Below are 12,439 nucleotides of genomic sequence, written 5' to 3'. Positions count from 1 at the left end.
CATATCACAGAGGTTATAGCCAGGTATCATCTTGAAAGGTGCCCTATTCTTGATATTGAACCTTTGGAGGATTTCAAAATAAGCATGACAATCTTTTGCTTCTAACTCAGGAACAATTTGGTACATAGTCAGTATAGAATATAACCACATTAGGTAGTCATATATGAGGTTCTGAAGAAAACACCTAGATTGAACAGCAGGAAATGGTGCCTATGAAGATTATACAATTTCTTGTCTCATTCTCTAAAGGAAGGGTTAAGTTCTTTCATATGTGGATAACTGGAGAGAGTAACACCTACAAGATCCATTTTTTCTGTGTTCCCATAGATGCTTTCCCAGGAAGCATTGAGAGTTTTGGGCATCTGTCCTTACTCATTTCCATAGAGTCCTGCATCCACTGTGTTAATTCTTCTGAGTAGTATTTAATGCACTGAAACTGGGCAGTAGAATCTCTGTTCCCCCAGCTCTCCCCTTCCAGAGATGACCTCAGTTCTTCGGTCATATTCCCTGCTCTCATGTACACACTACTTGGTTTGAATTTTTACAATTTTATGTAAATAAGAATGCTTCTAATAAGAATAAGAAACTTCCCAGTTGATATAGAGCACATATAATATAGGTGTAACCAGGCACAGTTTGATTAGATTTAATGCTCATTCTATGATGTTTAACTCATACCTGATACTGCTAAAGTGAACTAGAAACTGAAACTAGATAATTCAATGGCCTGGTGGGGGAGAAACATACTAATATAATTCAGCTAAAGGAACATAGCAATAAAATGACTCCCAATGACATGACTTCATACCCATGGAGCAGAACATCACTTATCAGAGGAACTTCTTGCATTATTGACACAGGTACCCACAACTAAACAATGAATGAGACATTTATTTTTTGAGAAGCCAGCCCTAAACGGGATATCTTCATCAAACCTTCCTCTCAAGGCTCAGAGATCTACATGGAAGAAGAGCCAGAAGGATCTTAAGAGTCAGAGGTGGTGGATTTCTCCAAGGAAAGAGCATCCTAGAGATGTACCAGCAATAATGCATATTTGAACTCACAGGAACTGTGACAGCACCCACCAAACCTGCCAAAGTCCAAAGCATGAACAGGGGGAAGTGGACATGTGTCTGACCCCAACGTGAGAAACTCTTTGCAAGTTATGCCAGCTGGGAAAGAGAAAAATCAGTTTTCTCCAGTGAAGTGTCACTGAGTATACCAACTACACAGACCACACAAAATGGACACCATGCTTTTCTTGTACTTTTTATGTTTTGTTATTTTTTTCCCTAGTGGATTTCTTATTTTAGTTTGTTTGTTTTAACTTTCATCTTTTTGTTTTATGTTTTTGAGAAGAGAATGATTATAGTTGAAAGAGAAGGTGGAAATGATATGTATGTTAGAGAAAAAGTGTGATCAAAATAAAATGAATGAAAAATTTTCATGTAAAAATTATTAGTGATCTGGTTGATGAGATGACTCAGAGGTTAAGAGCACTGGATGCCCTTCCACAGGTCCTGAGTTCAATTCCCAGCAACTACAGGGTGGCTCACAACCATCTATATTAAGAACTGGTGCCCTCTTCTGGCAGGTAGGCAAACATGCAGACAGAACACTGTATACATAATAAATAATAAATAATAAATAAATAAATAAATAAATAAATAAATAAATAAATAAATAATACATCTTTAAAGATATTACTATTGACCATAAGTGGATTAAACTAACTGAATGAAGAAAAGACAATTCAGATCCATATTAGGAAATTTCACAAAGGGTTAGAAATTATGAAAGAAAATCAACCTTGGGACTATGAAACTGACTGAACTACCCAAAACACAGTGAAAGTACCAGAGTAGCAGTGTAGACCAGGGAGGAAGCCAATGCCATATGTGGAAAGCAGTGTTGAGAAATCACTAAATTGGATGATTATGGAGACAAAAATCATGCATGACCCTAATGTCCAGGACATCTGGATAGGAGGTCAAACAAACGTGGTGTCTTTGTGGTGCCTCCCTGCCATGTATCACGGAGGGGTTAACTACTCTGTTGCTACTTTGATTTAGCTGGCACAGGAGCCTGGCTACTTCTACTAAACCCTTGTTTCCATCACCTTAGCACATTTCCTTTCCTTTTCCCCACTAAAACTTTACAATTAGTGTGCCATATTGTGGGTTTACTGTGACATTTTCAAGCGTGTATGTCATTGTCCACTCCTCATGTCGATCCTCCCCGTTACAGTCATTGACATTCTCACAAAATCCCTTGAAGCCTTTTCTTCCCAATCATCTCCATTCTACTTTCATGTATATGTTCATCTTATGAGTGAGCAATGTAATATTTGAGGGTTTGAGACTTACCTCTTTCACTCACAGGAAAATTTCAAGTTCCATCCATTTTTTCCTGTGAATAATATATTATTATTCTCTAACAGTGAATTAAACTTCATGATATTTATTCATCATTTTTTTTAGTTTATGGTTTGTAATCATTTGATAAATTTTTGTTTTATTTTTGTTATATTTGTACTATTTAAAACAGTGTATAAACTTAAATATGCTATCACTCCCAAGTCCGTTCAAATCCCCTCCCTGTCTGCCCTACACTAAGGTTATTGAACATTTCTTTAAGGGTTTTTTAGCCATTTGAGTTTAAGCTTTTGAGAATCCTCTGTTTAGATCTGTACCCCATTTTTAATTGGATTATTTGTTTCCTTGAGATCAGGTTTATTGAGTTCATTACATATTTTGGATATATCAGATGTGTAGCTGGGAAAAATATTTTCCCACTCTGTAGGCTGCTGCTTTGTGTGAATGATGGTGTTATATGTAACATCAATTGTAAGTCACTAAGTTACTGCTGGTCAGAGACTTTTATTGCAGCCATAAAAGGAAACCAGGAGAAAGACAAAATAGAGCCCTGTATTCCCTAAGAAGAAACTTTGGTGGTGCCTTGAACATTGTGAGAAACCAGAAAGTGTTAAATCAGAAAGAATGCAATGAGCAAGAGCTCTCTATAAGCAGACAGACTTCATGGAAGGCCATGACTGGGGAACACTTTCAGGAAGTGCATGGAAGTAGGCATGGGTATATGTTGGTGAGGGAGAGATGGAAAGATATAAAAGGTCAAATAGGATAGGCTCTTCCTCATCTGAGACCACCCAGTAGGAAAAGAGTGGAGCCTAGTGGGCATGCAAATAGCAAAGCAATTCTGACCATAACCAGTTCTATATTACCTTCCAGGTGTGGGATAGCATTCATGAACAACCTTCTCTGAATCTTTGCTTTCTAGCTGTGGCACTGGAATACCACTACAGAAGGGAACCTTAAGTAAATGTGAACATGTCTAAGGGATTTCTCAAGACAGTACATGCACATTAGTATTATTGTGTGAGATAAAGAGGAGGCAGATTGCTCAGAGATGTGAGTGGTTTAGATCCAGAACCTCTTATTTCTTCTATAGAAACAGAAGTGGGAATTGGGGACACCCAGTGAGACATTATCTAAATAGGACACCCACTCTCATGATGGAATAGAACTGCATTGGCATGAACATTTTTAGGTAGAGAGCCAGCTCTGTTGGTGCAACCTACAGTCCAAGCATTAAGCAACCTGAAGCAAGAAAATGACAAGTTCAAGGCCTGCCAGGATTACAGAGCAAGACTTTACATCAAAGCTCCCAAAATGAATATAGGGAGGGAACTCAGAAGCCAAGCTGGTTTAATCATTGCTAAGATTTACACTGGGAACAAAGAGTTTCTGCCATAGTTAAAGAAATCAGTAGTCTTATCTACTACACAACATATGTATACTTTACAACTTGAAGTTCCCCAGATATACTAAGGAAGAAAAATCTTTAGCTCAGCTATTTAGACATGACTTTTCTTGAAAAAGTAAAATGAAAGAAACTCCTACTATGGTCCTACTGAAATTATTGTTTTGTTTCAGATGTTGCTGATGATTGTTTCTTGAGGCCTGCTTTGAGTCCAGAATGACTTTAGTGGAGAATGTCTGCCTGATCTCAAAGCCCTCAGATAAGAGCTTGCCTCCCAGAGCTAAGGGACTAGAGAGGTCAGACAGAGGAACAGGTAGTGATGAAAAATGCACTTTATTGACACAGGGACTGAGGAAGGATTGAGGATCTCTAGTTGGCAGCAATTGTGTCCTGAATCCAGTCCACATAGTTGCAGACCTTGGTGTACACACCAGGGAGGTTCTTCTGGGCACAGCCATAGCCCCAGGAGACAATGCCCTGAAGTTGTCCATTGCAGACCACAGGGCCACCAGAGTCACCCTGCAATGGAGAAATACAGTGTTTAAAGAAGCTGCATGAAGAAAAGGGTCACATCTGCTCTTACATTAAGACCCATTCCAGTCAGCTTCTGACTCCATATGTTTTTCATTGAAACACATCCTCTAATCTTACTAATGAGATGAAAGGACATCCAGGGTAGAGAGCACTTACCCTGATCCCACTGCATAATCTTTCTAGTCTCACAACTTTGAACATTCAAATCTCTCTCCAGGAGAACAGGTGTTTCATATGGAAAGGGAGCCACTCACCTGGCATGAATCCTTGCCTCCCTCAAGGAAGCCAGCACAGACCATGTTGTTGGTGATTTTCCCAGGGTAGGAGGCTTCACAGGCAGCCTGAGTCAGCAGTGGGGCATCCAGGCACTGGAGCAGGTCTGGGTTATTCACTTTGAGAAAAGGTAGTGATCAAAGGAGAAATATGTATTAGAGCACCCTGAGGAACAATGATTTATCCCTTAACACCATAGCTAACTGCCAGAGAAATCATTAAGTATATAAATTCCAACAAAGAATTAAAGCTTTCTCAAACTATAAAATGACCATTGTTGATCCCTGTTTTCAGTATAATAACACAGTATATATTTGTTCTCTTTAGGTTACAGGAATTGAATTTCTTGGTACTTTTTAGTCCTTTTTTTTTTACCAACGATATATTTCTTATAGTTAGTAGTTCAAACATATTTGGAAAGCAAAAGCAAATAAATTCAAATCCAGAGACATGTCTGGTTTTGGAAACATGGGGAGGAAAGGATGGAGTAGGTAAATGTCATACTTACCACCTAAGCTAAGGGTGTTGCCCCAGCCAGAGATGAGGCACTGAGTGCCAGCAGGTGCACAGGAGGTGGGCAGAGCTACAGTGGCCACTCTGGCACTGAGGGTCACAGGGGAAGCTAGCTTGATGAGCATGATATCATTGTCCAGGGTCCTGGAATTGAACTTGGGGTGCCTGATGCTTTTGGCAGCAGTGACAAACTGCTCATTGCCCTCAAGGACATTGATGTTGTGCTCTCCCAGTCTCACTTGGATGCGGCTGTTGGAAAGAAAAGACATGGTTGAGAGTTTCAACACATTATCCAAAACACACCACAGGTTCCAAAACTTCATGTTCAGGGGTAGCTCAGAGGAGTAGCTCTTCAGTGATGGACAATTTCTGGTTAGGCAGAATCTTTAATCTATAGAGGTTGTTGGTATATAGGGTATAAAATAAAGGAGTTCAGTTGGGCTGGTTTTTAACCTGTCATACTACAGACTCTGATACATCCATGGATGTGGACCCAAGTTGACATTTGATGTACACTTCACCTCTGAGTCTTTGTTAACTACAGTAGGAACTATGACAAATACTTCTTGCTTTGTTAAAAACTATTACTATGTAGAACCTAATCCTGTGGAGACCTGAAGAGTTCTGCCAGGACCCACACCAGTGTGACATAGGACCCTGAGAGAAGTTTACATTCTTGCTTCCAAATCCAGAAATACTGAGCCAGAATCTAGACCTGGGTTCTGTGTTTTAAGAAACCTTGTCATCTTTGTGATACATACTCAGGATTGAAAACACACAGTAGAGACTGCATTGATTTAACCAATATTTAGCTTGATTTCTGAAAACTTAGAGGTTATTATTCTTTTTAGCTAGTCATCCTTATACAAAGTTCTTGATTGACTTTCTCACTGGTGACTATGATAGCAAGATCAATTTGTCAGGGTTTAATGGCCATAATCCTTGCTATATTATGGGTTTGTTTGGGGAAGTGAGAGGATTTCTATTCTGGATCAAATTTCACTCTTGCTCATGATACTTAGCTGCTTGCCAGCAGTTGTTTTCTTCAAGGCTTTCCCTAGTCACCTTACAACTTCACCACTTGCCCAATGCTATGATCTAATCATGTCCCAGGCCATGAGCTCTGCATCCAGGGGCCCATTGCTTACCTCTTGTAGCAGTGAGCAGCAGACACCACCCATTGGTCATTGATGAGGGAACCTCCACAAAAGTGGTACCCAGAGTTCAGAGACACCTGGTAGGGCACAGAATTCTCCTGGCAAGTGTATCCTCCAACGATCTTGTCATCATCGTCAACAGGAAAAGCAACTTGAATGGAGATAGGAAATGAGAAAAAAACAATTTATCAGGGTGCTAGATAGTGAAGCCATTGGCTCTACAGCAGCTTAAACCCTTAGGATTTTTACTGAGCACGATGAGTGTAGGAAAACTCAGATCACTGTGTCTTATAGGTAACATAGATTGTAGCACTTCCCACTACTGGCATATGTAGGACAGATAGAGAGTTCCCAAAACCCCCAGATCTCTTCTGAGCATCAGGGCTGGACTAACAGGAACTACCTAAGAACACAAACAGTGGGATCCCATTACAAGTCAGTTTTGCCCACGGACTGTTTTAGTTTTCCGTCTATTATTTGTTGGTGCCACCTGTATGTTGGCTTTTAGAGTCTCAGAGGTAAAGCAACTGGAGAGGAAACAAAAGAAGCAAATTCATCAGGCTGTTGGAGGGTGGATTGCTCAGCACCGTATCATCTTCCCACTGTTTTAGTATTACTATCTGAGCAGAATGACTAAGAGAAAGCAGGGAAATCACTGTCCTCAGTAGTCAGCACTCAGATTCAATATCTGCCGGGGAAAGGACTGCAGGGCAGGTAAGTGGATCCTAGTAGGCTCAGAAATACTCAGAGTTCCAGGAAAAGCACAGAAGAAATGACCTGAGAACACCCAAAGTGTCTAATTACATGTTAGTTGCCTTGCTTCCCTCTGAAATTCACCAAGAACTATGTTGTTGGATTCCCAGTGTAGTTACTGCTGAAGGAATGTGTCACCTGATTCATTTTATGCACCCTCAGTTTTGCCTCCCTTTCTGCCTCAGTAATCAAGGCCCTGAATTCAACAAAGGATGTTGTTGGAGAGTGTATTGAGGGAGAGAAGAGTAAACTGAAGCCTGGGAAATTACAAACATTGAAAATAAGATGCTGGAGAAGGTTGGACACAGCTTGAAACTCACCAGCAGCTCCCACAAGGGCCAGGACCAGGAGTGCATTCATGGTGGCAGAAGGTAGTGAGGTCTGAATGGGAGCAGGCTTTTATAGGACTGAGGATGGAAAATACCATTGTGGAGTTGGGGTGTGATGTCATTGATTCTTACTGAACAAACACACCAGTATTTTCCCCTTCTTGGATTCTTATGTCAACTCTTTTTGGTTTCTTGGCAGTCATAGACCTTCAGGTGTCAAGAAAAATTTTATTCTCAGGAAAAGGGGAGGGAAACAGCTTATTCTAAGGATGCTAGAATGGGGGAAATAATCGTAGTCATGACTTTGTTTACACACCTCTGCTTTACTCTATTAAATGCATGGGTGTTGAAGAAGAAAGACTCTATGGGATGCTTAGAAATCCATGACTAGAAATCACAAGAAAACCCACAGAATCAACTAGCCTGAGCTCATAGGAGTTTATAGAAACTGAACAGAAAATCAGTGAGCATGAATGAGGCTGACCTAAGCCTTCTACATATATGGTCTAGTTGTGTGGCTTTGTCTTCTTGTGGGCTCCTTACAGTGGGAGCAGAAGTTGTCTCTAAATCTTGTTAATTTGTGGGACCCTTATCTTCACACTGGGCTACCTCATCCAGCATTCAACCTAATATACAGGTTTTATTGCTCCTCTGAATATAAACTGAGGAGAGTATGGAAGGTAGATAGAGGGAAATGGAATGGGAGGACTGGAAAAGAAGAAGGAGGAGAAACAGTAGCAGAGTGTTTAAATAAATAAATCAATAAATATCAAAATAAAGAAATCCCTTGATGAATGTAAGGTTGTTTTTAGTAACTTTGAAGAAGGTCTGATTCTGGTAGATAATGGGACACTTTGAACAGCCTAATCCCAAAAGTTTATCAGTGCTTCCTAAATTCATTTGCTCTGTATTGGTTAATCCCTTAATACTAAGAAGAAATAATAGATCTCTGTGGACCAGCACAGGAATATCAATGATGTAAAGAAAGGAGATACAGAGTTACTAATAAGATGGGTTTTAGAGAATATTCTTTCAGACCAGTTTTATGGATTTTAGACTTCTTAGATGAGAATGATGAGGGTTGGGTAAGAATTGGCTTACTTGGTAGGAGTAAAGAGAACTACGTGAATAGGATGGTCAAATTTTGAAACAGTTTCAAGATATTTGCCTCTCATGCTCATGTCATATTAAGGGTACCCAGGAACCTTGAGAGTATACAAACAATACCATGGGTATATTCCCTGATCATTCCATGGATTATCAATGTTGCCCTGGATAATTATATTAAAAGAAAATACCCTGTTTTCTAGGCCAAATTGCCTGTGCTAGAAGTCTATACTGATTTTGCAGAATAGAATGTCTTTGGGCAATGTTCAACATGATTTCTGAACAAGAATGATGTATAGGTAGAATGGGAGGATTATGGATATTTTTATTGCATATGTAACAAGAGTGTCATGCTGTGGTCAGTCAGTTCCTGTATTGAACCCAGCTTTTTTTTTTTTTTTTCAACTTAAATCATCTCTAAGACTCGTTTCCATTTTACTACAGTATAAACCAACCCTGGAAGGGCAATACCTGATGGTGTGTCAGCTTGTGCCTATTTATAAGTAACAAATACAGGATCCTTCCTATCTGATGTGTTTCTCTTCACTGACCACAGATATATAGGAAATACATGTTGGAGGTGAGATCAGGTTTGAGTTCTCTGGAAACTAGTGATGGTTCTAGAGTTACACAGTAATGGAGGGGAAGTTTAGCTAACATAGTGGCAATTGGATTTGAGGGGTAGATAACTGTCACTGGAAGGTGAGGAACTGGAAATGAGAAGAAAATGCAGGAAATGACAAATGAGCTTCATAGCATTGGCTGTGGTCCTGTTACTGACAGGGCTGGATGAGAATCACATCCCTGAACAGACACTCAGTGTTGTCATCTCTGTATCCTCTTTCTCATTTATTTCTCCTGGGTCATTCCTGAGTAGAAGGACTGTCATATTGCCACAGTCTGTTGGGTTTTTCAGACTATGCTCACTTTCACTTTTTACAAACATGTTAGTTCTACTAGGAGGTGTTCAGAAAGAAATAATTTGGATAGACTCATTTTCGCCTGAGAAATTATCTAAAACTGACATGCTGTCTCAAGGCCATAGAAAGACAGGGAAATTGTTAGAGCACGTGAGACCGGCTGCAGGTGGCAGCTAACTAGTCTGCTGACAATCAAGGCGGAGGTCCCAATGGGATGGGGTAAACTACAGCCTCATTTTCCTTCTGCATTTGTCTTTCTGGAAAACATGAACACAGAATTTTCATTTTCCATATTAGTGCATGGTTTCTAGTGACACTGTGTAAAGGGGTGTTTCTGTATTTGGTGTGTGAAGTCCGGTTGGTTCCTGGCATGTTCCTTTGGAGTGGATATTCTCTGTGCTGTCTGTAAGAGGAAAGGTGGAAATTTATATATTCTACATGGTTGCTTTCATGTTTAAACCAATCTCAAATTTTATCAGTCACGTCTTAGTCATACCTTCGTTCTTTCTTGTATCTTTTACTACTCTGTCCTCCCACTTTGTAATGTGAGAATCCATTCCTTTTTAATCTCAACTATTGTCTCCTATTGTTTTCCCCTCGCCTACTGTATCGTTCATGCCATGCTTTGACGTTATAAGATAAAATGTGCTGTTTGATTATGGCATCTAATATTGGTCTCTGTATAGTGAAGAAATCATTTTCTTTTCTTCTCAGAAGATGACATCTCAGTCAACATCTCTGGTGTCAAGATGGAAATAGGTAATCAGTTAATTTAGGTCGATCTTTTTCCTATTCTTTGGCTGCTACTTATTTTGAATGTGTGCATGACATGCAATATTCCTGCCTAGGTAGTTCCATTTGGAGATTTTATTTATTCAGAGGTTTTATTCTAATCTGAAGGTAAATGAGCACTCTCTAGGTTTTGAAGTATAGGAACCATTTGGGTTCCTATGTCAGATGGAGAAATTTAAACTCTTCTATGGTTGGGTATGCCACTGATGATTTCTTGATTGGATACTTTAGAAAACCAAGAGCAGATCTGGGTCACATCTTGGAGTGGCATATGGTAGAAGCATATGGTAGAAGTAGGCTTTTGCGTTTTGTCTTCTTACCCTCTCACTCAATGGCATGTTTATATATCCTTAGCTATCCTGAGAAACTGTTCACTGGTATTGAAACCTACTTCATGGAAATCCAACTGAGACTGAACATCATAAGCTGCTCAGAATTCTCTAGGATCAACACCACATTTGGAATGTTGTGACAGCAAGCCTCATAAACTGAACAACTCAAGATTCTTGGCCTAACTTTCTTGAGACAACCATTGTTTAATTACCTGGGACACAGCCTTAAGCCACTCAAAATCCCCTTTTATTATGTCTTCTTTCATTCTATCAGTTCTGTCCCATTAGTGACCCAGACAAGTCCACTCCATGAGTTGGAACCCATACCTGGCATTACTAATTTTTCCATGAACTGAGACTAGGTAGTTTATAGGCACAGAGGAGAACTATTGTTATAATTCACTATAAGAACATAGCAATGAAATATCACTATAGCCATGGAGGTATACCTATAAATTTCATCAGAGAATCTTCTTCTTGCGTTAAACCGTAATGGCACAGATACCAGCAACTGGACAATGTGCTGAATGTGAGAAACTTTTTGAGATCTCAGTTCTAAATGGGATATCTTCATCAAACCTTTCTTGAAGGCGCATGGATCTGTGTGTAAGTGGAGAAAAACAGATTTGAAGAACCAGAGGTAATGAATGATACAAAGGTAACAGTAAATTCTAGATGCAACAGGAGTAATGCACATAGGAACTCAGAGTGCCTATGACAGCATACCAAGGACTGTACCAGTTCAAGATTGACAGAGTCCTCAGAATGAGATGAGGAATTGGACACAAGGTCCAACACCATGGTTAGCCACCAGCACCCATCTGAACTTGGAGATCCAGCCTCTGAGGTTTAGCTTATTTCTTACTCAGAATGAGACAAGGGTCTGTTGCATGAGTAGTGTTAGGCCTGTGGATTATTTTGTTTACTCTCTATTACCTGATTGTGTCATTGTGTTCTTTAGTAGTCCTGACACAATTTCTCTGTGCTCCTGCATTGCTGTTCTCCTTCAAGTGTAGCATGAATCTTAAAAGTTCTTATTAATAAAACACACAGAACCAGGTATGGGGTGAATGCTGGAAGATCAGAGAAGCAGAAAAAAGCCACAGTCACCTCACCTTGCCATTTCCTCAGCTGATCCTGTTTCCTCAGACTGGAAACATCTGAGTCCTCATCCAGAATGAATCTCAGCTGAACTGTTGCTCAAAAGTCTAAAAGCTTAACCAGTTCTAGTTCCTTGTCCACATGCCTTCAATACCTTTCTGCTTTCTGCCCTCACTTCCTGGGATTAAAAGCTCTTGTTACCATGCCTAGCTGTTTTCAGTGTGGCTTTGAAATCACAGAGATCCAGACCGATCTCTGCCTCTGGAATGCAAGGATTAAAGGTGTGTGTGCCACCATTTTCTGGCCTCTGTATCTAGTGGCTCTTCTGTTTTCAGACCCCAGATAAGTTTATTTGGGTACACATTATTTTGGGGAACACAATATCACCACATTCAAACTTTGGAATACAGACAACCATTAGTTAACCAGGCTGATGATTTTATTTATGCTATAGAGTAATCCCCAGTTTCACCATCTGACCTAGGAATCCCAAACAAGTCTTGATTCTTTAAACCCTAGAGAGGTCTCATTTGGATTTAGATGTTGAATAAAACATTAGAATAAATAAAATCCCCAAATGACCTGGGACATGAAAATTGCATATCATGCATAAATTCAAGGAGATGAGCCACAAATGAGATAGGAAGAATGTATCTAAAATTATGTGATTACCAATGTGCAGCCTCAGGATCAGAGATATTGACTACGACTGCAGTATTGGAAAGGAAGACACAAAGAATTTCTTCACTAACACAGTAGAGGAATATTGGGTGTCATATCCAGTAAGCAAATTTCTTTTGGATAAAATGAAATTGTGACATGATAGGAATAGTAGGCTAGGGAGAAAT

At 39.7% G+C, this 12,439-nt stretch overlaps 1 protein-coding gene across 1 annotated transcript; it reads right to left on the bottom strand.

The window, feature by feature from the left end:
• Positions 1-4,097: 4,097 nt before the first annotated feature.
• LOC114688086 (anionic trypsin-2-like) lies at positions 4,098-7,385 on the bottom strand. The gene is made up of 5 exons (XM_028862693.2): positions 7,331-7,385; positions 6,249-6,408; positions 5,096-5,349; positions 4,569-4,705; positions 4,098-4,299 (listed from the first exon to the last, which is right to left on the bottom strand). Exons 1-5 carry the CDS (start codon positions 7,368-7,370, stop codon positions 4,150-4,152), a joined length of 741 nt encoding a protein of 246 aa, XP_028718526.1. The 5' UTR covers positions 7,371-7,385; the 3' UTR covers positions 4,098-4,149.
• Positions 7,386-12,439: the final 5,054 nt, after the last annotated feature.

The sequence above is a fragment of the Peromyscus leucopus genome, chromosome 3 (genome assembly GCF_004664715.2).
Source record: "Peromyscus leucopus breed LL Stock chromosome 3, UCI_PerLeu_2.1, whole genome shotgun sequence".
Taxonomy (NCBI): Eukaryota; Metazoa; Chordata; class Mammalia; order Rodentia; family Cricetidae; genus Peromyscus; species Peromyscus leucopus.
This window is presented reverse-complemented; position numbering and strand designations above follow the sequence as displayed.